The following is a 24,385-nucleotide window of genomic DNA, read 5'->3' as shown; positions in this document are numbered from 1 at the left end:
TTCTAATGGGCCATAAGAAAAATCAATCTCATTAACATGTCACTAAATAATTTCAACAAATTAGAAAAAACCAAACTTCCTAGTCTCAGCTATTACTACTATTCACTCTTAATTATCCTGTTATCTACAGCTGTGTTCCTCAGGCGAGGGTAATTTTTGCCCTAAGTGGACAGTTGACCAACAACAGACACTTTTTTAAAAAAATGTATTTATTTGACAGACAGAGATCACAAGTAGGCAGAGAGGCAGGCAGAGAGAGAGAGGGAAGCAGGCTCCCCACTGAGCAGAGAGCCCGATGCAGGGCTCGATCCCAGGACCCTGGGATCATGACCTGAGCCAAAGGCAGAGGCTTTAACCCACTAAGCCACCCAGGCACCCCCCAAAAAGAGACACTTTTGGTTGGAAGAAATATTTGGGTTCCTACTGGCATTTATGGACAGAGGCTAGAGATGATGACATTAATGCATGGAACTCTTCCCCACAGTTTTTGAAATCTACTTCAAAAGAGATGAACAATATCATGGTTAATGGAATCTTTATATTTACTTGTAGAATGGATTTATTTATGGATCTGATTTTGTAAATTTTGCAATGAATGCAATGATTTTGAATTGCATAGTACTTTCTTATTTTAGAAAAAGATGTTTTTGCTATTATGTGTTTATATATTTCCTTTGGTTATATTTCCTCTCTTCCCTCCTTTGGGAGAATCTATAATTCTTAAGCTGGAGCTATCTACTGGCTCTTCTTTATCTATCCTTGAATTTCATATCATTTTATCTTATCATGCTTTTCTGAAATGCTTACCAAGATTTCTTTCCACATGACAGACTCAGTTTTTACAGTAATGATATGTTTCTTTTCCTATTCCATAGAGAGCCTTCATGGGTATTCAGAGTTGTTTTCAATATTGTTGTTTTGAATCACTAGATAAAATATTTTCGGGGATGGGCTTTTCTCTTGAGTCTTCAAGTAGATTCTCCCTTTCCCTGGTTCTTTAGTATCCTTTTAATGCTCTCATTTTGTTGTTACCAACAGGTAACTTTTGGCTAGTTACCAAACTTTCTGTGCCTCAGTTTTCTTGCAAAATGGAAGTAATTCTGCTATCTATAAGTCTGTGGTGAGGGGTAAATGAGTTGAGGACATACAAAGAATTTAAAACAGTATCTGAGACATACTAAACGCTCAACTAAATTTGGCCTTATGAAACTTTGAATGAGATTGATGATAAACTGGCAGAGAGGTGTGTTTTTTGGTTTTTTTTTCCTTGAGAGAGAGAACTGGTGCAGGATGAGGGGGGAGGGGCAGAGGGAGAAAAAGAGGGAGAGAATCCCAAGCAAGCTCCATGCTCAGCATGGAGTTCAACATGGGGCTCGACCTCACAACCCTGAGATCATGACCTCAGCTGAGAGCTCAAGAATTAGATGCTCAACCAACTGAGCCACCCAGGCACCCCAGCAGAGAGGTTTTTAATTACTTCTTGATGCCCCTGTTTTCTTAGGTTCTTGATTTCCCATGATCGTAGGTCAATCTCCATTTCTCAATACACATGCATCTATTATAATAGCCTTGCCTAAGAGAAGTGCAACCTTCCTCCAAACCCACAGTGTTCTTGTTCTCTGATGCATTAAATCAATGAAAAACTACTATTTCCACTGTGGATTACATTGAGAATTATTTCTGCTGCTGCCTTGATATGTAGTCAATATACTGGGAAGGAGGTGAATTGTGGCAACATTTTGATTTCAAATGAAGAAGTGAGTTATAAATTAGATGTGAGCATAATTAGTAGATAGCTTTGTTGTGCTTAAACTGTAAGGAAATTATTAAAGAGGTACTATGCCAGGTTTTGTAATGGTATGGTTATAATTCTACAAAAAATAATTGTGCAAAACTAAGGTAAAAATTAATTGCTAGTCTTAATAATCTAGACAATAAAACACTAAAATTATTAATTTTAGTAATTGCATCTTCTCAAAAACTCAAAGACATTAATTTTTTATTGGTAAACTAATGTTTAAATTTGAAATTTCTACTATATTTTGCCTTGTTGATGACCACCTAAGTGCAAGGATAAATAACATATATGAAGATAAGTTACAAAGCAAATTCTATAAATACTATATAAGGAGAGGGATAACAGAAACTAAACAATGGTCAATAGGTCAAAATCTGAATTAAGGTAAATTATCTATGCAGAGTGTATCTAATGTCAAACTAACCTCCTAACATAATGGTGTGGCAGAGTGTATCTAATGTCAAACCAACCTCCTAACATAATGGTGTGGCAGACGCTTGCTAGTTGTTTATCAAACCCATCACCTTTCTCCAGCCTTTTCTGAGATTAGATGTGGCCATGGAATTGAATTCTAGTTCGTGGAACTTGTCAGCAATGTTATCACCACTTGCAGGTCTGGCACAGAACACCACTTGTGAGCAAATCTATCTCGGGTCTCCTAGCTACTGTCTGGATGTTAATGCCCAAGGCAACTCTGGAAATCATGTGTTGATGATGGCTGAGCCTCGATTTTTCTGGGTCTTGGACTGAGTGAGTAGATAATCCTCTGCCCTACCACGTGTGCAAGAAATAAAATTCTATTGTGGTAAGCCACTGAAATCTCTGGTATTACCCATTTCATTTATTAAGAGTTCTATATCATATGTATTTTAATGTTCACAATCCATCTACACACTTCATTAAAACTGATACAATGAAATGTTTTGAGCGTAATGACACCAATCCATCTGCTTTTCTCTAACTGCACACAAGGATCTAATAAATAAGTACATTGTGAAGCAATGTAATTGAGAAGTTCTGAAGAATGGAAGACTATTAGAGTCACCACTGTACTTAAATAAGATAAACTCAGTGAAATTAAGTTTATTCCAGGAAAGAAGTCATGTTTTGTTTTTGTTTTTGTTTTTGCTTTTTTGACAGACAGAGATCACAAGTAGGCAAAGAGGCAGGCAGAGAGTGGTGGTGGTTGTGGGGAAGCAGGCTCCCTGCTGAGCAGAGAGTCCGATGCGGGGCTCAATCCCAAGACCCTGGGATCATGACCTGAGCTGAAGGCAGAGGCTTTAACCCACGGAGCCACCCAGGCACCCCAGAAGTCATGTTTTTAAAAACACACAAAAATATTTCTATTACAGATTTGAAAAGCCAAGTTAATTTGAGAAAGAGAGCTTCCAAGGTAAAACATGGTAAGGTAAGAACTATGTGGTAGAAAGCTAATATTTTTAGGTTTTAAGATCTCAATAAATACTCTGCTTTTAAAGATAGATTAAGGGCCTTGACTGCCTCATCCTATCAAATGATTCCCTTGTCTTCAAAAAGCAGAGGAAAGATTGATCTGGACAATATTCCCACAGACTATAGCACTTCCAGGCCTCTTGGTAAATATCTGTTTGGCATCCAACTTTTCCTGTCCTCAAAGATCAAGGTTAAGATCCTGTAAGCATTGGAAAAATATTAGATAGCAGTTACAGTTGCAAAATGAGCACAAAATTTGGGAAAAAGCAGACAGCTGGTTAAGGCTTAAGTCTACTTCTTGGCACCAACTCATCTCTAGTGTGCCAACGACAAAATGTCTCCTATAGAAAGTTAACTCTCCCCAGTCAACACAAATCAAGTCCATTGACTCAGGCATCCCATCATGAAGAGTTTTAACATCAACTAGATTTATTCAGAGAATGAGCTGGCTTACATGTAGAATTTGACTGCTTCACATTTAATGGTTATATTAGCCAGGACTCTCCAGAAAAACAGAACTGATAGGATCTATACAGATATTTAAGAGGAGATTTATTATATGAATTAGCTCAAAAGGTTATGGAAGCTGAGAAGTCTCCCGATCTGCCTGCCATATGCAATCTGGAGAACCTGGAAAGCCAAAGGTGTAATTCAGTCAGAGACTGACAGCCCAAGAACCAGGAGTTCTGGTCTCCAAGGGCAGGAAAAGATGTGTCTCAACTCAAGAAAAGAGAGAAAATTACCCCTTCCTCTTCTTTTTCTATTTGGCCCTCAATGGACTGGATGATGCCTGTTCACATTGGGGAAGGAGGATCTTCTTTACTCAGTCTACTGAATCAAATGCTAATTTCCTCCAGAAACACCCTCACAGACACATCCAGAAATTATATTTATTCACTATATGTGTTCCCCTTTTAGCCCGCACAAAACTCCATACAAGCTCCCCTTAGCCCACACAAATCTAACCATCACGATGATGGACTAGGTTTTAAGGGTTTTGCTTTCTTGATAAAGATGATAAACTTTTCTTTGATGATAAAAATTTTTTGATGATAAAATTGTTAGCATCATCTCTCTCTCTCCCTAGTTTTTAGACAAACAGCCACAGCAGCCCTGAGCACCTCCTGACCATCTTATTTCCGGCAGTGATTTTTCTGATAATAAACGGAACCAATGCCATGCATTCTTCTTGTTAATAGAATTGCAACTCTATGGTATAGTAAGACTTGCCTCTAGATATTTTCCTGCTGTAGTTTTATATAACATTTTAATATTTAACCTTTTTGCTTAGAGATCGTCAATTTGAAATCCTATTACTGTGGTACATACTTTTCTAATTAGAAAGGATCTTTGTGATAAGTTTGTGTTTACATTGATAGTGCTGTTTAAACTTTATACTGTAGCCAAGGAAACAATATGATAATGATGCTCAAAATGAATCTTAACAGTTTGCTAGAGTTAAATTTTCCAACTCACATTCAGGCAATATATACTTTTCAAAAAAACCCACCATATCACAGTTACATTTTCTATTTAGAACTACTATGCATATGTTTGGCTTATCTACTCCATGGGGGTAAAAAAAAAAAAACCAAACAACCTCTTGGAAAAAGTGGCATTATTTTTATTAGGTAGGGGAGTGTGTGTGTGTGTGTGTGTGTGTGTGTGGTATTTATTTATTTATTTTAATATAATTATTGTATAATTTACTTAATGGGTTTTAGCTTGAGTTTTTGAAAGGTATCATGACTATAAGCAAATTGATAGGAAAGTGGATAACAAGGAATTAAAGGTTACTGGCAGCCCAAGACACTGTTTATCTCTTTTGAGGTAGACAGAATTCAAATTGCCTTCATTAGCTGAGCAATATGCTGTGGAAAATGAGCTAGGTGCTTATCAAGAGGCTCTTTCATTTGCATTTTTGCTAAATTATCAAGCTGCTCTGTTTTCTAGGTGCTTAAGAGCTGTGAATAGGAAAGAAAGAAAATTTTTCAGTTAAGTAAGCTTGGGGGCATTTGAGGACTAAAGAAAAGAAGAAGTTTATCAATGAAGATGTCAGAATTGTTCCTTGGATATATGTGATACAAAAAGATAATCTTACAGAGAGTTAGGATCTAGGATGTACAAAGGCATTAATTCTCCCCACATTCACCAGCAACACAGCAAAGCTAGAGGCTGTTCTTTTGATAAATGATCAATACTTCAGCATGACACCACCCTAGCTGCCCTGCTGTTGCTAGTTAAAAGTCTGAATTTCAATTAAGCAGTAAATCTTTATGGTATTACATCTTGAACAGACAGTTAACTTCTCTCTAATCCCCTATGATTCTGAAATACTATGATTTTGTAGTCATTTTCCTTAAGCTCACTCAAAAGAAAAAATGTGTATATGTGATCAGTAAAAAAAAATTCTTCTTCCAAATGAAACACTAATTATTAAGTAATTTGTTTTGTCTTAATAGAATGCCTACATACAAAATTATTATATTTCTATAGTGTAAATTGAGAGGCAATCAAATGCATTAATACATAATCTGAGTCAAAAGTCCATTGACATGCTTGTGTATCTTTAGCTCATTATGTTCTATTTCAATTTTATTCCACATATATATTCCTTGGAAAACCTCTTAAGTTGTGCAAAAACCCAGAAGCATTCATACAGCAATTACACTTAAATCAGTGTAAACATTCTAATCTCCTGTCATCTCAAATATTCCTATAGATTTTTTCTTAAAGTTTTTTATTTTCAAAAAGTATTTCTTGATACCTAAAAAAATGCAGCTAATAAAGGATATATCTAAAAAATGTGTGCAGCTTTCATAAGGATTTCGATATTTTAAGAGAAAATATAGGCCATTTGATAGGCACCATCACCAAATGAACAAGACTTCAAAGCTCCAGATTTATAGTAGCCTTAACAACTGGGTCTATTATTAGAATAAAATACAATTTTGGAATTGTAATTACTGGAATAAAAAAAAATTTCTCTGTTTAGAATTTTAGAAGAAGTCTTTTCCCAGAAGCAAATACAATTTTGCTTCAATCAGCAAAATTCTACCATTATAAGTGCTATTCTTCTCAATCATTTAGAATGCAAACATTTATATTAACAACTCAATTGAAGATGTCTGAACTTGTTCATTAGAATACTTGTGTAATTTTGATAAAAACAAGATAGGGGCAGCTGGGGTTGCTCAGTTGGTTGAGCATCTGACTCTGGATCTCAGCTCAGGTCTTTGGATCAGAGTTTGTGTCATGAGTTTGAGCCTCATATTGGGTGTGGAGCACACTTAATAATAAAAAAAAATTTATAAGTAAGATAAACACAGTTAATTTTTAAATGATTTATGTATCAAACCAGTGTGGGCCTACTATTACATTGCAAATATTTTATTATTGGATGCTCAGGCATAGCCTAGGTTAAACATTCCTGAATAGAAAGCATGTCTACTTGCAATGTCCCAGCCCTACAATACAACATCCAGAATGAGAATAGGTATACAGCATGGTAGAGGCTTCTTGAGCTAATGATCAGTTAGCCAGGAATTGAATGCCGCCTGCTCAACTTCAAAGTTTGGCTTTCATTACCCTACTATACAGTGAAATCTCCCAGCATACTTGCCATTGTCTCCAAATCAGTTCTTAAGAAGGAAGTCATAAGTTCATAGTCAATATACCTAGTAAGAACAATGCAAAAGGCCATTTTATTGTATATTTAGATATTTTATTTTCTTTTGGAAAACAGGAACAGGTATTTATTATATTTTCTTTCTTTGAAAACTGATGTTATTTTAAATTTAATTCAACTTACTTCTTTCTATCCATATGTTTGAACTCTGTGCTTTCTCAAAATGCAAGGCTATTAGACTAATTCAACTAACTAAACTTTCTGATGAACTAACATAGCTTAATTTAATGGCTGGGTTTAACTCATCAAGGAGGAATTAAGAGTTTTATTAGCTGATTAGCTGTCATTACAACAATGTATGCTGTACTTTCAACAACATTCTACTACGGTGAGGAAGAAAAATATTTAAGTCTTGATTACAAGAATTGTAAGAGGTGGATAGTTAGGAATCTTCTAACTCTAGGATCTCGTAATTATGTGAATTTTTTTTAAACATAAAGTTGAAGTATGGATTGTTGTGTAGGAAGAAACACATGCTTCTTATGTGAAATAACTATTCTTTCAGTTATTGAATTTTTAAAAATTTATTTTTGCATATCAGAATAATTATAAAGATTAAAAATCTGACAGATTTGTTGGAATAGATTTGCAAAAAGTTGTTTTTTGAATAAAAATAGAGAAAGATATAATATAACGTTATAAATTATGTAGTCATATCATACTGGGAGACCAAGAAAATGGAAATAAGGATGAAAGGAGCAAAATTTTGCAAACTAGAAAGGTGATAACAGAAAAGAAAAGAAAAGAAAAGGAAGATGGCAGAAGCTACATCACAAATGTCAAGCAGGTTAACTTTCAAGTGGAAACACTGCAATATGGTGTAGAAAAAATGGCAGAATTTCCTTAAGCACGTTCCATGACTTAAAATACTATGATGTCTTTTAAATGCCATTTTACAGAAAACAAAATTCACTTTATTTACAGAACACAGTGTAAAGTTCTAATTCCTAGGCACAGACCACACAAAAAACTAGCAATGTCTACTGGCAGTGATACAAATTCTTGTTCTAAAATGTTATGGAAAAGCCTCTTATCATGTTTTATCATTTTAAAAGCAAATTTGGAACCAACACCTTCAAAGTTTTTAAATTAGTAAATCACCGGGGCATTCCAAAAATAGAAATAAAAACAGAACAATCTGCAATGAAAAAAAGCTATGCACTTACCATCATGATTAGGATTTCCTAGTGTCCATGGCTCATCTGAGTCAAAATGAGTGTCTCCCCCAATTCCTGGTCCAGGGAAGTAGGCATGTGCCAAAAACCCTCCCTCTCCATCAAAGGGAGAACTGTCTCCATGAAAACCAGAGGCGAAAATGATGGTTATATCCACATCGCGTTTGCCATTTTCCAATTCGCTGTAAGGAACTTCTTCAAATGTCAGAGGAGTTACATTCTGCCACACATCAAAGGCACGGCGAATAGCTTTGCGGGTTTCAGGGTCTCCTACTTTGGGAGTTACGTTCTTTATACTGAAATTTAGAGAAGAGAATAAGAAGTATGGCTTTTTAATATTCCATCCGACTTACTACAGATAGGCTTTTTACAGATTTTGATCTATTCAGTTGAGTAAAATACCGGAAAAACAGCCTTACATAAATAGGGAAGAAATTAATCAATGCCTCATGTCTTTATATCTAGGTTTCACCACCTGGGGTCATTTAATTCTCAAGAGAATAGTATTCCTCTGGCAAGACTATAAATAGAAGTTCTCTGCAGAATGGGTTAACAGTAGGGTAACTGGATCAATCAGTCACTTTGCCTCCTGAACAAAAGAAAGGCAGCTTTGCCAAATGATCAAACAGGTGCAACAGTCTGGAGCTGAAACTAAAAATTCAATTTCTTTCTTGTTATCATTACTTTTAGGGGCTACTTCCAAACAATGTCCTTGTGTTATTCTTTATTGATGAATACCAATTTGGCAGACAAGAAGTTATTTCTTAGTTTTCATAGAAAAGGTTAATTACATTTTCTTATATTCTATTGTTTTCTTATGATATATTTAATTCTTTCTACTTATAAAAAGCAATGTGAGCAAGTGGCTTTTTAGTACAAAAATTTTAAAGTATATGAATTTAAAGAAGTGACTAGGACATTATTTATTTAGTTTACTTTTCTTGAGGCTAATATCAAAAGGATACTTCAACCTGAAGAATCTTACAACCATGAATCCATATATTTACATTAAAAAAATCTTAATACATAAAAGACAGTATAATATTCAGTAATAAAAGAGAACTGAAAGTAATAAAAGAGAACTGGAAGCTAAACAATTTACAGTAATGGAGTAGTAGTTAAATTACGGTGTCTCTATCACATATCAAAATATAAATAGGACTCAAGATTATTTTTTGTCACTTAAGGCTATTTAGTAGTATAGAAAAAATTTAAGATATGCTTTCCAGTATAAAAATAATAGGCAAATTATATTTTTAGCCCACTTGTAGCTATGTCTCAATAATTACAAATGTTAGGCAGGTATCATACTGAAATAATAATATTGGTGTTAACTGAGCATTTACTATGAGCCACGCAAGCATTTTACAATAGGAAACTTAAGAGGAAATTTCCAGTGGTTTTTCAACTTAAACATTCTGACTCAAGAATCCATTGTTGTACAGGCTAAGCTAGGCCACATATTTAAAACAACGTTTTCACTATTTTCTAATACATATCTCCATTGGTTATTTGATGGTAACTATCATGCATTGTATATAAAGAAAATGAAGAAGCAAGCCAGGTGGAAATGGGGTGGGGCAGAGAGTGTTCTAGGAAGGAGAAATGACAAGTGAAAGGCCTTGAACTTGGACACATGCTTTTAGCAAGTTCCAAGAACGGTGAGGTGGCCACAGCTGAGGCCAGAAATGTAGCAAAAAATCAAAGATACTGGCCACTGTAAGGAGTCTGGCTTTTGTTCCAAGAGAGAGGGGAAGAAATGGAGCATCATGAGCTAAGTGACATAGGACTTGCACTTTTTAAATAAATGAGCATTGCGTGGAAAATATATCGAAGTGAAGTAGGAGTTGAAGCAGGGAGACCTACTGGGAACTCTTGCAAAACTTTAGGTGAGGGATGACAGCGGGGTGACTACCAGTAGAGATACAGAAAAGCAGACCGATTTTAGATAAATTTTGAGCATACACCTGCCAAGGTGTACTGATGGTTGGACAAAGGCTGTGAGAGAAAAGGAGGTGCCAAGGAAGACACCATATTTTCTGAGCTGAGCCAAAGGACGGACAGAATAAAATAAGTCAAACCTGTTCAAGGAGAATGTTACACAGTATTTTGTTATTGTTGTTTTACTTGTTTGGTTTAATTTCATGTGTTCCAGCGTGATGCTCTGAACTCTATTTTGAGAAAGGGTAAATTTCTATATTGAGACATCTGGTGATGCTTCTGTCTAGCTAGCCTCTGAAGTTCCTCTCTGTGGCTGAAGAGCATTCAGATTAATGTTGTAACTTTGAATTTTGTCTAAATTAATTTTCCCAGTAGTCTTCTACTTTATTCCCACCGTGCAGACCCTCATTAGTGGGGAAGTATTTTTATGACACATTTGAAAGAATGTAGTACATAATGGCTACTGTTCTAGGTGCATAAGAGACACAGCTGCGAGTAAGACTCTGCTCTTGTAAAACATTTTAGTGATAAGAGATACACACGCACACAAAAACCCAACCATATCAAAAAGATAATTACAGATGGCAATAAGTAAGGGTGAGAAAGTGAGGTGAATAGATGATAAATGGAGCCACACATGCTTAAAAAGTACTAGTTTCTCGCCAGAAGGAAGAGTGAGCAGCCCACACACACTTGGCCAGTTCAAAGAATGGGAGTGCTCAGTGAATTGGTGTAAAACGAACACTCAGGACAGCGGTTTGAGATTAAAGACAACTGGCAGGAAGTGAGTTATCTTCCATGAAAGGAAACCACTGGCGAGTTTTAAGCAGACAAGTATCCTGGTATTATTCTAGTTTACAAAGATTACTATTTCTGATGAAAAATGATTAAGGAGACAAGCATGGAAGCAATGAAACATTTTGGAAGTTCAATCAAGAGAAGACAGAGACATGTCCCAGAGTGGTAGGCAGGGAGACATGAAGAACTGGATCATTTCAGTGTGTGTTCTGAGGGTATTATTAATGGGAATTGGTATTATTCAATGTGTAATGAAGAAGTTATTTTGTTTTAAAATAAAAGCTAATCTTACAAAAAAAATCATTAGTATGATATATATATATATAAGTATATAATGGTTCTGAGAAAAATGTAGCAACATAATAAAGAATAATAAATGTGGGGGCACCTAGGTGGTTAAGCATCGGACTCTTGATTTTGGCTCAGGTCATGATCTCAGGGTCCTGTGATCAAGCCCATGTTGGGGCTCGGTGCTTAGCACAGAGTCTTCTTGTCCCTCTCCTTCTGCTCCTCCCTCTGCTTCTCCCACAGCTCATGTTCTCTCTCTCTCTCTCTCTCAAATAAATAAATGAAATCTTAAAAAAAAAAAAAAATCCAAAAAATCATTTGGATTTGTAAATACATCATGGTGTTTTTCAAAGCTAGGCCCCAATTAACTTCGGTTAATCAAAGTTTATACTTATATACTTAAGTTATATACTTTGGTTAAGTATATAAGTATACTTAACCACAGTATTTGTGATGTCATTAGTAAATAAATACACATAATGGGTGTCTGCGTGGCGCAGTCCATTAAGCTTCCAACCATTTTCAGCTCCAGGTCATGATTTCAGGCTCCTGATCTCAGTGTTGTCAGATCAAGCCCTGCCTGGGGCTCCTCACTCAGCACAGAGTCTGCTTAAGATTTTTTCCTCCTCTCTGCTCCTCCCCACCGTCTTCTCGCTCATTCACTCTCTCTCAAATAAATAAATAAATCTTTAAAAGATACATGAGTGTACTTTGATACATGAATGTACAGAGTTCTGAATGAAGTACAAAGAACTAATTTGGGAATTTTTATGCCATTAAGATGTATTTTGTATTTACTAATAATTGAAATAATAAGGGGAACAGAGCTATCATATGGTATAAAGAATAATAGGACTTCTATTCTTAGTAGTTCTAATACATAATGCACAAAGTTATTAATACATATACTTTTAGAACAAAAAATGCTATAAAATGAATAAAAGGAAGTTTGTTTCAAAAATTTAATAGAACTAATTTGAAAATGTTTTCACTTTGCTTTTCTGTAAACAGAGTAGAGTGAACATATTTTTCATTCTAATAAGACAATTGATTTCATTTTTTGAAGACTTTATCAGGTTTTTTTCATTATACCATTTCACCGATTCTTTTTTAAACTTCCATGTTGCTAAATTTTGGAACTTTTACCTAAAAAAATTAACAAATGTTAATTTGCCTTATACAATCCTACATAATAATCCATGCCTTATACAATCCTACATAATAAAGCTGATCAAGTGGAAATTTTTTGACCTTTTTATCATCAGAACTACTAGTAGTGAGGGCAAGGTATGTCAATTGACTTATAAGATAACTATGTAAAGTCAGAATTCCCTAGCTTCAGCTGTACTGAATCCTTACCAATTCATTTAATAACAATTTTACATACTAGTCATGCAGTATTTCCCCTTTAACTTTTTCAGAGAGTAATAAATCTTTCCCAAAGTTAGGAGCATTATTTTATCTCTAATATGAAAGTAAGAAAAAAACCTAAATATTTTGATATTTGTATTGTATATTAAAAGTTAAAAGAAGCTTGTACTCTGCCTTATATTGTCAGTAGAAACATGCACATCTCAATAAGTGAGATGTTAAGTTTACTATGCTGCTTCTAGGATAATTTTTTAAAAGTGTAAGAATTTGACATTCAGAGAAACAGTAAATTTTGAAGGAGTAAGACCTTTACTAACAAAACTCCACTGAAATATGTATGTGTTTTCTTTATTGATGACACTGGAGAAATTATTTTGCTTCATTAGTTCTGTAAAACAGAAGAACGTAAAATGTAAAATATCACACATTTGTTCATTTGGACAGATGTTATAGGAAATGTGAAACAAGGCCATTGCAACAGGTTTTGTCCTTTCAAATGAAGTAAACTCTAATTAGTTACTCTAGTGACATAGTAAATATTACCCTATGCCTAATATTACTGTGGAAAGTCGGATTCTCTAGTTACAACATCACTGGATCTATAGCAATTTATTTAATAACAACTCTATATATTAACAATGGCTATTTGCTCTCTGAATTTTGACAGAGTGATAAATCTTTTCCAAAGATAGGGTAATGTTTTATCTCTAATTTTGAAGGAAGTACTAAAAAAACTGAATACTTGAGCATCTAGTTAAGATCCAGAAGTTGTATATATACTTGTGTCAAAATTATTTTGGTATGGTCAAGAGTAAATACCCTTTAGTCAATTCAACAGACAAAAATTAGTTGTCCAAAAAAGCATACTAACATTTTATGAAAAATGACTGGCAACTAAATGGAACTTACTCTAACTAGGAAAATAGAAAATTGCTAAGAATATAATAGAGTAAAAATAATAAGCTATATAGATATTTTCAGATCCATATCCAGAATCTATTACAATATTCTATCAAGAGAGAACTAAATAGACTAATATATTTTCATTCATACTATGTTTGTATGGCTTCACTTTTCTTTTTTGTACAAGACATGGTCGGAGAATAGAGATTGAATATGGAGTCTCTTTCTCTAGAAAAGCTTACGTTAAATATTTTGCGATTTCACAAGATGCTAGTTTTCCAGGTAAGGCAGACTAAAGTACATACTATTTTGGGTTTTATTTTTTTTTTTTTTAAAGATTTTTATTTATTTATTTGTCAGAGAGAGAGAGAGCACAAGCAGGGGGAGCAGCAGAGGGAGAAGCAGGCTCCCAGTTGAGTAAGGAGCCCAACGAGGGACTGGATCCCAAGATCTTGGGTTCATGACTTGAGCCGAAGGCAGACGTTTAACCCACTGAGCCACCCAGGTATCCCAACTCTGCATATATTATTAAAGTAAAGTAATAACATCTGATGTGTATCCTCAGAGTCACAAACATTCACAAAAATTCACAAACATTCACAGACAAACATTCACTAAAAATCAAGGTTAACTAAAGGAGAATTTACTAGGAAAATCAATACCAGTTAATATAATATAACACACTATTATCACATTAATTAATACTATTGCTAATAAAATAAACTATTAATTTTAAGTTATTATAAAATAAAATAATTTTAAGATATATAAAACTTAATTTTAATATTAATTAAATATTAAAATATTTTAATTTTTAAAAATATTAATTTTAATAAAATAAACTATTAATACTATTGTTAATAAAACTCAATTTAAAAAACAGAGGCATCTGGCACTTTAAGTACATATTCCATGAGACACTTACTACATAAAATACTATTTTGGAATTTAGATTTTATAAAGAAAAAAAATTTAGCTAAGCTTATTTTATATAATATTTAATAAATGGGGAATAAAGATATATTTGCTAAAAATGAGCTTACGCATTACATTCCTATTATTGTTTTGAATAAAGTTTAAACAGAGCCTACAAAGAATTCATTAACTTATTCAAAAGCTATTTAATTAGGGCATAATACCCAGCAGCACTCTACTAGGTTCTAGGGAACGTAAAATGTATATGGTCTCTGATGTAATGAAGTTCCTGTAAGGTCCTGAAGAAACATATAATGTACAATTTTTTTATTATTTTATTTATTTATATGACAGAGAAAGAGAGAGAGAGAGTGAGAGACAGAGAACACAAGCAGTGGGGAGCAGGAGAGGGAGAAGTAGACTCCCCATGGAGCAAGGAGAGCCCGATGCAGGACTCGATCCCAGGACCCCGGAATCATGACCTGAGCTGAAGGCAGCTGCTTAACTGACTGAGCCATCCAGGCACCCCACAATATACTATTTTGTAATTATTCACTTAAACACACCTGTCTCCCACATTCGACTATATTTCCTATGAGAGTGGGGACCTTGCTTAACTCATCTACTTCCAGTGCTGTCACATAATGCTGTTCAATAACCATTTATTGAATGTACAACATCTAATTACTCAAGAAGCAAAATTTGCCAAAAGAAAAATTGATCATAAAGATTCAATTAAGAGGGTGCCTGGGTGGCTCAGATGGTTATGCATCTGCCTTTAGCTCAGGTCATGATCTTCAGTTCCTGGGATGAGCCCCACATTGGGGGGTTGCAACTCAATAGGGAGTCTGCTTCTCCCTCTCTCTTTGCCTATCACCCTGCTTGTGCTTTCTCTCTCTCTCTCTCTCAAATGAATAAACAAAATCTTAAAAAAGAAAAAAAAGGTTCAATTAAGAGATGAATGGCTACCAATACTTACACTATAACTATTACCAACATGTAAATTATGTATCAGCCAGTGTTATATATACCCCTAACAGTACTTAAATGATTCTTCTGGTACAACCTCAGAAGTTCCCATTTCCAGACATCAAGCACTGAGGTCATTAAAGTGGAAGGCATCGCAGCCTAGACATTCCCTCCAAATGGAGTCATTATAAAAGGTTCCTTCCAATTCCACCTTTTAAAGATAGGAAGAGATTTTAAAATTATATAATCTAACTTTCCAACCATTCCACAAATGGTCCCTAATTTCCTTGACAAGTGAATAGACTGCTTGGTTTATATGCTTCCAACAATGAAGACTTATAGGATGAATAATTTAATTTTCCAATAGCTCAAAATATTAGGTTCTTCTGAAAGTCTTTAAGTATTTGAACATAACTGGAAATTTCTCCTTTAAATATTTTTTCCATCATGTTGAGAATCCTTGGCTCTAATATTGAGCCCTTTTTCATGCAGACTGTTTGTAAGATCTCTTAGCATTTTGATTTCTTTTAGAGGTGGACTTTAATTTGCCAAGAAGCAGCTGGAAATGTGGTAGACCAAAGTGAAAAGGATACATCAGGTAAAGCTTGGCCAACAAAGCAAAGAGAAAACTTGGCATTCTCACTACTTTGGACACTTTGCTTTCTATCAGTCTAATCTGTTCATCTGAGTTCTTTTTGAACCACACTATGCTGTTGGCTCGTAATGAGTTCGCCAACAAATAAAACCTAGATTCGACCACTCCCACTTCAACTCCTGGCTTCATTCTGTAATGGCACATTTCCGTTATCCTTTTAAAAGTAATTTTTTTAGCCAAAATGTAATGTTTTGCATTAGTATTTCTAAATACAGTAATAAAAGTGGCAGTACATGCTTATACAGTACTTATTTTACACAGGGCAAGTTTTTAACATGTTACCTAGACTAACTTTAAAATTTAATATCCTTAGCTCTCACCCTCAACTTTCTATAATTCTATTAGAATACACTCATCAATTTCTGTTAATTGCCTTGTAAGTTAAAGCAAGATGATAGTTGGCTATTTACTAAGCACTATGTTTCAAGCACTGTGCTGAGGTATTTTTGTTGGTTTGTTTTTTGGGCGTTCTCCCCACCATGACCTGACCTAATTATCGCCTAAGCTTCATGAGGTAGCTAGCATACTCACTTTGCATACAGGGAAAATGAGATTTAGAAGATTAAATAACTTGATCCTGGTCTTATAGGTGGCAAATATCAGAGCCAGGATTCAAATCCAGATCTTTCTCACTCCAGAATAGGACTCTTAACCACATGATGTGTTTATCAATAAGCTGGAAGTTTATAGGGATAGACACCTAATTGTTTGAGTATTCAAGACTGGCTGAGACGATTGTCAGTATAGGGACACAGCTTCAATGGAATTATGATTAGTTCTGAACATAATGGCTCTTAACAGTTCCTTCCTTCCTTCCTTCCTTCAATGAATGCTATAGTCAGGGGGTGCCTGGGTGGCTCAGTTATTTAAGTGTCTGCCTTTGGTTCAGGTCATGATCCCAGAGTCCTGGGATCAAGCCCTGAATCAGGGTCCCTGCTCAGCAGGAAGCCTGCTTCTCCCTCTCCCACTCCTCTTGCTTGTGTTCCCTCTCTTGCTGGGTCTCTCTCTGTCAAATAAATAAATAAAATCTAAAATAAAATAAGTACATTATAATACAATAAATAAAATAAAATAAATAAAATAAATACAAGACAAGACAAGACAATAAAATAAAATAAATGAATGGTGTAGTCAGTACCTAAGTATGCAGAGACACTAAACAGGGTATACTGTTAAGTCGGGAAATAAGGCCAGAAAAAGGACACTATCTGAAATGAAAACAATAAATATCAACATGCAGAGTTGTGTGCTTGTCCTTTTAAAATTGATTATACATATTAATCTAATTAATATGTACTAATTTTTATATGTAAGAATATAATTTATATGTAAGAATTCTAATTTCATTGTTTCCTATATAGATAGCCAATTATTACAGAAGAACTTAGTAAGTAAAAGAGCCCATCCTTTCTCCAATGATATACAAGGTTTTCTCTGGCATAAATAAATTGAAGCCCCAACCCTATTGTAACTATATTTGGAAAGAGAGCCTTTAAGGAACGTAAATAAAGTTAAATGAAGTCATAAGGGTGGGGTCCTAATTTGGTATGACTGACATTCTTATGAGAAAAAAAAAAAATCCCAGCAGAAATCTTTCTTTCCACATATGTACAGAGAAAAGGTGAGAGGTAGACACAATGAGAAGATAGCCTCTATAAACCAGAAGGAGAAATCTCACCAAAACCAACCTTGACAGCAGGTCTTCTAGCCTCTGGAACTTGGAAAATTAAATTTCTGTTGTTTAAGTTACCCAGGCTATGATATTTTGTTATGGCAGTCTGAGCAGACTAATACAGATTTAATGGACCAACTCCTTTGAAAAATACAATCTATAAAACTTACCCAGAGAGAACAGATAATCTGAACAAGACTACATCATTTAAATAGATTTCATTAAAAATGAATAATTGTCAAAGAAAAAAGAACCAGGCCCAAATAGCTGCAATGGGCTTACTAAACATTTCAATTAGAAATCATACCAATTCTCTACAGTCTCTTCCAGAAAACTGAAATAAAGAGAAACTTTCTAACTCATTCCATGAGGCTGGCATTACTCTCCTATCTAACCCAGATAAAGACTTTAAAAGAAAGAAAAAAACACATATCAATATCACTCATGAACATGCATATAAAAATCCTCAACAAAAAATTAACAAATCAAATCCAACAATGTATAAAAATATTCACCATGACAAAGTAGAATTTACTCTAGGCATGAGAGGCTGGTTCAACTGAAAATGAATTAATGTAATCCATCACATTAAAAGGCTAAAGAAGAAAAATCATATGATCATCTGATATGAATAGGTGCAGAAAAAGCATTTCACAAAATCCAACACGTATTTATAATAAAAATTTTCCTCAACTTGATAAACATCTAGAAAGAAGCCTACAGCTTACATCATAGTTAATGGCGAGGCACTAGATGCTTTTCTCCTAAAGACTGGGAAAAAGGCAATGATGTTTGCCTTCAACAGCTCTCCCTTATGTAATAAGAGATGAAAAAAGAGAAGAAAAAAAAGATACACGCATTGGGAAGGAAAAAGAAAAACAAAACTCCTTTTTTTCAGGTGATAGGATATGAAGTTGACAAAGAAGAAAAACTAAGTGACCTTGGGTTTGGAAATGATTTTTTTTTTTTTTTATACAATACCAAAAGCACAATAAAGGAAGACGATAATTGACAAGTTGGACTTTATTAAAATTAAAACTTCTGCTCTGCAGAAGACACTGTAAAAGAATGAGAAGACATCCACAGACTAGAAGAACTATGAGCCCTATTGTCATTATGGACTTTAGTTAGAAATAATATAGCAACAGTGGCTCAGCAATTTTAACAAATGGATCACAAATGCAAGATCTTAATAAGAGAAACTATGCATGTGTATATGTGGTGGGGGGGGTGTAGTATATAAGAACTCCTTGTATTATCTGCTCAGCTTTTCTGTAAACCTAAAATTGTATTACCTAAAACATAAATGTATTATTTTTTTTAAAAGTCGGCCATATTCTTTGATTATTTCTGAAAATTATCTAGAGTTGATTCTGTGCTTTCTATATAGAAAGTGATATAAACTTACTAATGATAGTTTTATTTCTTTACAAGTCCTTATATCTTTTATTTCCTTACAACTATATGTAGCTATGCGATGTTGTTGAGCAGACTTAGAGATAGCAGACTTAGAGAGACTTTGTTGTTGCTCCTGAAGGTGTATTTCTAACCTGTCACATTTCCTATATGGGCTTGGCTTAAGACTACTTCCTCTTTGATTTCTCTTATCTGCAGAAGTAATTGAAATGTGTTGCATAAAAATTCTAGGAGCATGCTATCTGGGAGGATTGGCATAAGAATATAAAATAACATTGAAAAGTGTTCTCAAAATAACTAAAATAAGTTCCAATGGCACAAACCAGATATATTGGTAGAAAATCTATATGTTGAGTTTTAAATTTTATCCTTAAGCATATGTGAAGGGTTATTTATACAAAGAACAAGAATTATAAATGTCTTTTATTCATGTACTCCTGACATCTTAGCCTTCCCCTGAGGTGCCTTGCCTCTTCCCTTGCCCTTTGGTCTAACACACGCTTTCTCTCTCTGTGGGTGTTGGCTGAAAGGCCATTTCTTCAGGAAGCCCTTCCCTGGCTTTCTAGAGTGGGTTGGATGGCCCTGTTTTACATTTCTCTTGCATCCTGTTCTTTCCTTTTTGTAATAGGCATCACATTTATATGATTGTTCAACTTAACCACATGACTGTAAATTCCAAGAGGACAAATGGAGTCCCCATATTTTATTTCTTTCTATATCCCCAGTGCCTAGAACTGTTTTTGTTTAAACTGAGACTCAATACACAGTTGTTCAATGAATTAATGAATAAATAGGAACATCTCCTTTAGCAGCAACTGTCCCTCCAGGTTGGAAGACACTGGAGTCCCTTCGGCATCCTTCGTTGAAGACAAAATAAGAAATAACGATCCGTCTGCATTGTTGCCAAAAAGATAGAAAGTAGAATGACTGAACTGATACTAAAAGTTAATTAATAGATTCAAAGACATTTTGTTTAGATGACAATCATTTATAAACTTATTATTTGATTACTTTTAGATTATAAATCCTTACTAAAGAACATAATGGGTGCCTCGGTGGCTCAGTTGGCTAAGCGTCTGCCCTTGGCTCAGGTCACGATCCTGGGATCCTGGGATCGTGTCCCACATCGGACTCCCTGCTCAGCCTGCTTCTCCCTCTGCCCCACCCCCCGCGTGTGCTCTCTCTCTCTCAGGCTCTCTTTTTTTCAAATAAATAAATAAAAGCTTAAAAAGAATGTAATGTGCTATAATACTCATCTCAGAGTTCCTCAGAATTTGATATTCTTTCAAGAATATTAAAAGATATAGTTTACAGACGAGATCAAGTATTTAAGAAATATTTGCAAGGCCACCAAATGGGCAATTTATTCTCTTCTCAATGGCAGTTCTCAGTTCCCTACATTAACATTATATTCTAGAATTGCATGTTACCATGTAGTCAATGTGCGTAAGATGTCAAACAAAATGTCAAAATAAATAGTGGTGAAAAAAATGGAGAGAACAGTAATTCATCATTAGTTCTTATACCTGTAAGTGATGTGTTTGTGCTGCCACTTCTGTCCTGTTAATGCATATCGCTTTCGACGAACATTAAATTTGGAGCTACCTCTTGTCTGGTCAGGTACACCACATCGAGGCTTCTTCATCCAGCTGCAAAAAGCAGTATTTTCCAGTTATTTACCAACAACCCTAATCGTGAATTTCAAAAGGAAATCAATGGAGAAGTTAATCTATGGCAGTGGTAATGAAAATGGGAAAACATAAAGAAGAAAGTGATCAGTTTTCTTGCAATTTGAATCTAAGTAGAAAGCAGATTTTGTCCCCGAAAGATCAAGAATCACTGGTTTGGAATTCAGCTCTTTTAGATATTTTTTCTTTCTCTAATTCATTTTGAGCTTACTGTAGAATGAGGTCCTCTTAATCTTCCAACTAGAATCTGTTTTTCATAAGATTTGAGACCCTGGGTAAGTAACTAATTCCTAGTCTCATTCATAAAATGAGACTTTTAAAAATAGAGTTTCAATAACTCTAAACTAAACTAAAACTAAAAATAGACTAAACTAAACTAAACTAAAAATAGAGTTTCACTAACTCAGGTTTAACATTGAACAATTTAAAAAATATATTACATGTCCTTACATTTCAGGATTTGAGAGGGTATATTCTATTCTCTCTTCTAGCTTACATAGAAGTAAATTATTCAAATAACATTTGCCTTTCTCCATTTTTTTCTTCTTTTCACTTTGATCACTACCCCAATTTACAAGTAACAACCATTTGTTAAATCAGTAACTAATAACCAAATTCAATGTTTAATTTTTTTTCTGCATTATGAGGTGTTAGCATCACACAAACAAGGTTTACCATAAGTGTATTAGGAAAATAACATGCTGTTTTTTGATTTATTGATTTTTAATACTTATATAAATACAGTCATGGAACTTCTTTTATACAGAGTCTCATTGGTCAAATATAATATTTTCTGTGTAGTCTCACTTCTTATCTAAGAAGAAAGATTTTCATGATTTTGAGTAGTGTTTCTTTGGTGACTCATAAAATGGCTTTATGATTCATTAGCACATTTAATTTAACAATTAACAAAGCTAGTGCAAAATCTTCATGGTGCTATATTCTTCAGAAAGTAGAAATGAGAAAAGAATCAATTTTTGCTGTATTTCATCAAATACTTTATAATTTCTTTACTCTTTAAATGGAAAATAATTGACTATAGAGATGACTATCTAAAGATATCCATTTTGTGAAAATGAAAGAAATAATTTCTATATTACATGGATAAATCAGCTAATTAGCTCTAATACACAATAATAACTTGAGACAACAATGAAATCATGACTTTTGCTTTTTAAGAAAGATGACACTTTTACCATAAGTACTGAAAAACGTCTCTCCTTTTTTATTCCGCCTCTACACTGCAGACATTGCGGTTACCAGACTTAACAAATCCCATCCTAGTTTATAATGCATTGTGGAGTTACTTCAGAAAATCGCTTTCCCTTTATTAAAGTCTCCCAACTCCTAGGAGGCTATATGGTCCTATAGAATTGAATTCTGTAGAGTTGAGAATGGAGATCTTCTATTTTTAACTAATATTCCAAGGGCATTCCTTAACCACTTCATTTGAGAGACATTTCACTAGACTGTAAACACTCAAGGGTAGGGGATCTATATACTCCTACTACCTTGCACAACCCCTGGAATATAAGAGATATTCAATGAATAAGTGGATAGGGACACTTTGTATTTTTAAATGCAAAATCATTAATTTTTATTACATATTGTAAGATACAGATATAGATTAAACTAGCAAATATTACACATTGGAGGGGTTATTATGATTTAAGTGGCTTTTACACATGTGTATTCATTAATTATATTCTCAATAAAAATTGTAATATTCCTAAGGCAGGTTTTTATGCTTATTTATCTCACCAAAAGCACTAAGAGAATAAATAATATATAGTTATTAAATATGAATAAATTTACGAAATGTGAGAAGTGATTATATGTACATTTTGCTAAGAAAAATATTTAAGTTAGCACTCTGGGAAAAGAAATAATTTTGAAATGGATAATGGGATGAAATTTGGCAAAAGAGAATTACCTACTATCGGGATAAAATGTATTGCCAATGAGGACATATTCTCTAAAATTACTTTAATAATCAATAAAATTTAAAAAGGAAGGTAACAATTGAAAAGAAAATTTTTATTAAAATATATTTCCATTTTAAACTATGCATATGTTGGATCTAGTAAAAATTTTTTTCAGTGAAGCATTGTATGTTCCAAAGAATAGGGTTTTTATGGATGAGTATTAGATTCTTGTGCTGAAAGATATCTCTGCCGAATTCTTTATGTATTTCCTAGGCTGTTGCCCATTAAATATGTATATTTTTTCTTATGTTCCAACTTCTTCATTTATTTACTCATTCAGTCCTTATTCATTCATCCTGTAATATTTTTCGGCTTTTATAACATGCTAAGAGATATAAAGAAAAAGTGTGACTAAAAAGATAAACAAGGCAAGAAGCCCTTGTTGAGTTCACTCTGTAAGGCAAGACATGCATGATTTAAAAAAATTACTATACAATGGCTTAAGTGCTAACATATCTCTGTCAAGATACCCTGTCATTATTTCTAATTTTACATGTAATAAAAAATTATGATTTTCCTACCCAGGTTTGTACCAATTCCTCAGATGCTTTATTTCAGCCAGAAGTTTTAACACCCAGGTGACATTTCCACTGCTCTCTCCTCACATTTAATCTATCAGAATATAGTCTCTTGCTTCCAAAATTTTTCTTCCCTCTCTCACTAATGCCATCCTTCTCATTCCTAAAGATAAATCTTCCCAGAGCACAGATGTGTTCTCTATATGTTATGGGTAGGAAATGCTTATATAGAAAGAATCTGATTCAGGCTTACTTAGGGAGGATCCCCGCCCCCCCTTTCCAAGATCCACTCAGGTTCCTACAGACCTAAACCTCTCTCTGCCTTCGTATGCAGTGACCTCTGTCTGGCGTAACTTCCTCTTGTTTCACACTGAGAATCCTAAACATCCTTCATTATTCAACTCACGGAGCTACATTTACCATCCCAACACAGTATGGATTATACTATGTGTTTGGATTTGTATCTCTATCTTCTACCAGCGGAATCAAGGCAGAGAGCCAGGAATGGGGCCCGTACCCAGTGAAGTGTCTTCAGTAAGCAAATGAAGCAAATGAATTGAGTCTGCATGTCTTTTTTGTTCATGTTGATCTCCCTTACTGCCCATGTTTCTTGAAGACTTTGTAACTCTTCCCAGGTGTGTGCCTTGAACAAATGCTTATTGCATGGACATTGTGTAGGTATTTTTATGTAAAACTAAATCATAAAGCAGGTGACTTAAGTGTAAGAAATAAACATAAGAACAGGAATAATCTAATATTTATCAGTAATTTAATGCAAATGACTCTTAATAAGGGTTGGTTGAACTGAGAATACTCTATGTTAACTTTGCCAATATTTGCATCCAAATATTCTGGCAGAGAGATATTAGCAGGTATTATTTATCAAATTATGCAAAATCCCCAAAATATGATAGAAGCACATCAAGCCGCTGAATATGACACACAGTATTTGAGCTAAATTGGCCGTGGGGCCTTCTATGTGACTCTAAACATTTAAATCATTCTTTAATTTCATAAGGGGTCAGGTTCTTTCTACTACAATTTTTAAAATTCTTGGTGGATAAAAATAATTAGTGTTTAACGACTCATCAATGAATTGAATGTCTAATACTAAAGGTAAAGTTGGTATATTAATATTATTCAGGTAGAGTCT

At 34.2% G+C, this 24,385-nt stretch overlaps 1 protein-coding gene across 2 annotated transcripts in view; it reads right to left on the bottom strand.

Moving 5' to 3' along the window:
• MMP16 (matrix metallopeptidase 16) overlaps window positions 1-24,385 on the bottom strand; it is a 290,552-nt gene that overhangs the window by 117,419 nt on the left and 148,748 nt on the right. For both annotated transcript variants that reach the window (XM_032869084.1, XM_032869083.1), the window contains exons 3-4: window positions 20,568-20,690; window positions 8,105-8,409 (exon numbers count right to left, since the gene is read on the bottom strand). In XM_032869084.1, coding sequence (XP_032724975.1) covers window positions 8,105-8,409; window positions 20,568-20,690 — 428 coding nt within the window. The remainder of the gene's footprint in view (window positions 1-8,104; window positions 8,410-20,567; window positions 20,691-24,385) is intronic.

The sequence above is a fragment of the Lontra canadensis genome, unplaced genomic scaffold, assembly GCF_010015895.1.
Source record: "Lontra canadensis isolate GAN:19392208 unplaced genomic scaffold, GSC_riverotter_1.0 scaffold37, whole genome shotgun sequence".
Classification (NCBI taxonomy): domain Eukaryota; kingdom Metazoa; phylum Chordata; class Mammalia; order Carnivora; family Mustelidae; genus Lontra; species Lontra canadensis.
This window is presented reverse-complemented; position numbering and strand designations above follow the sequence as displayed.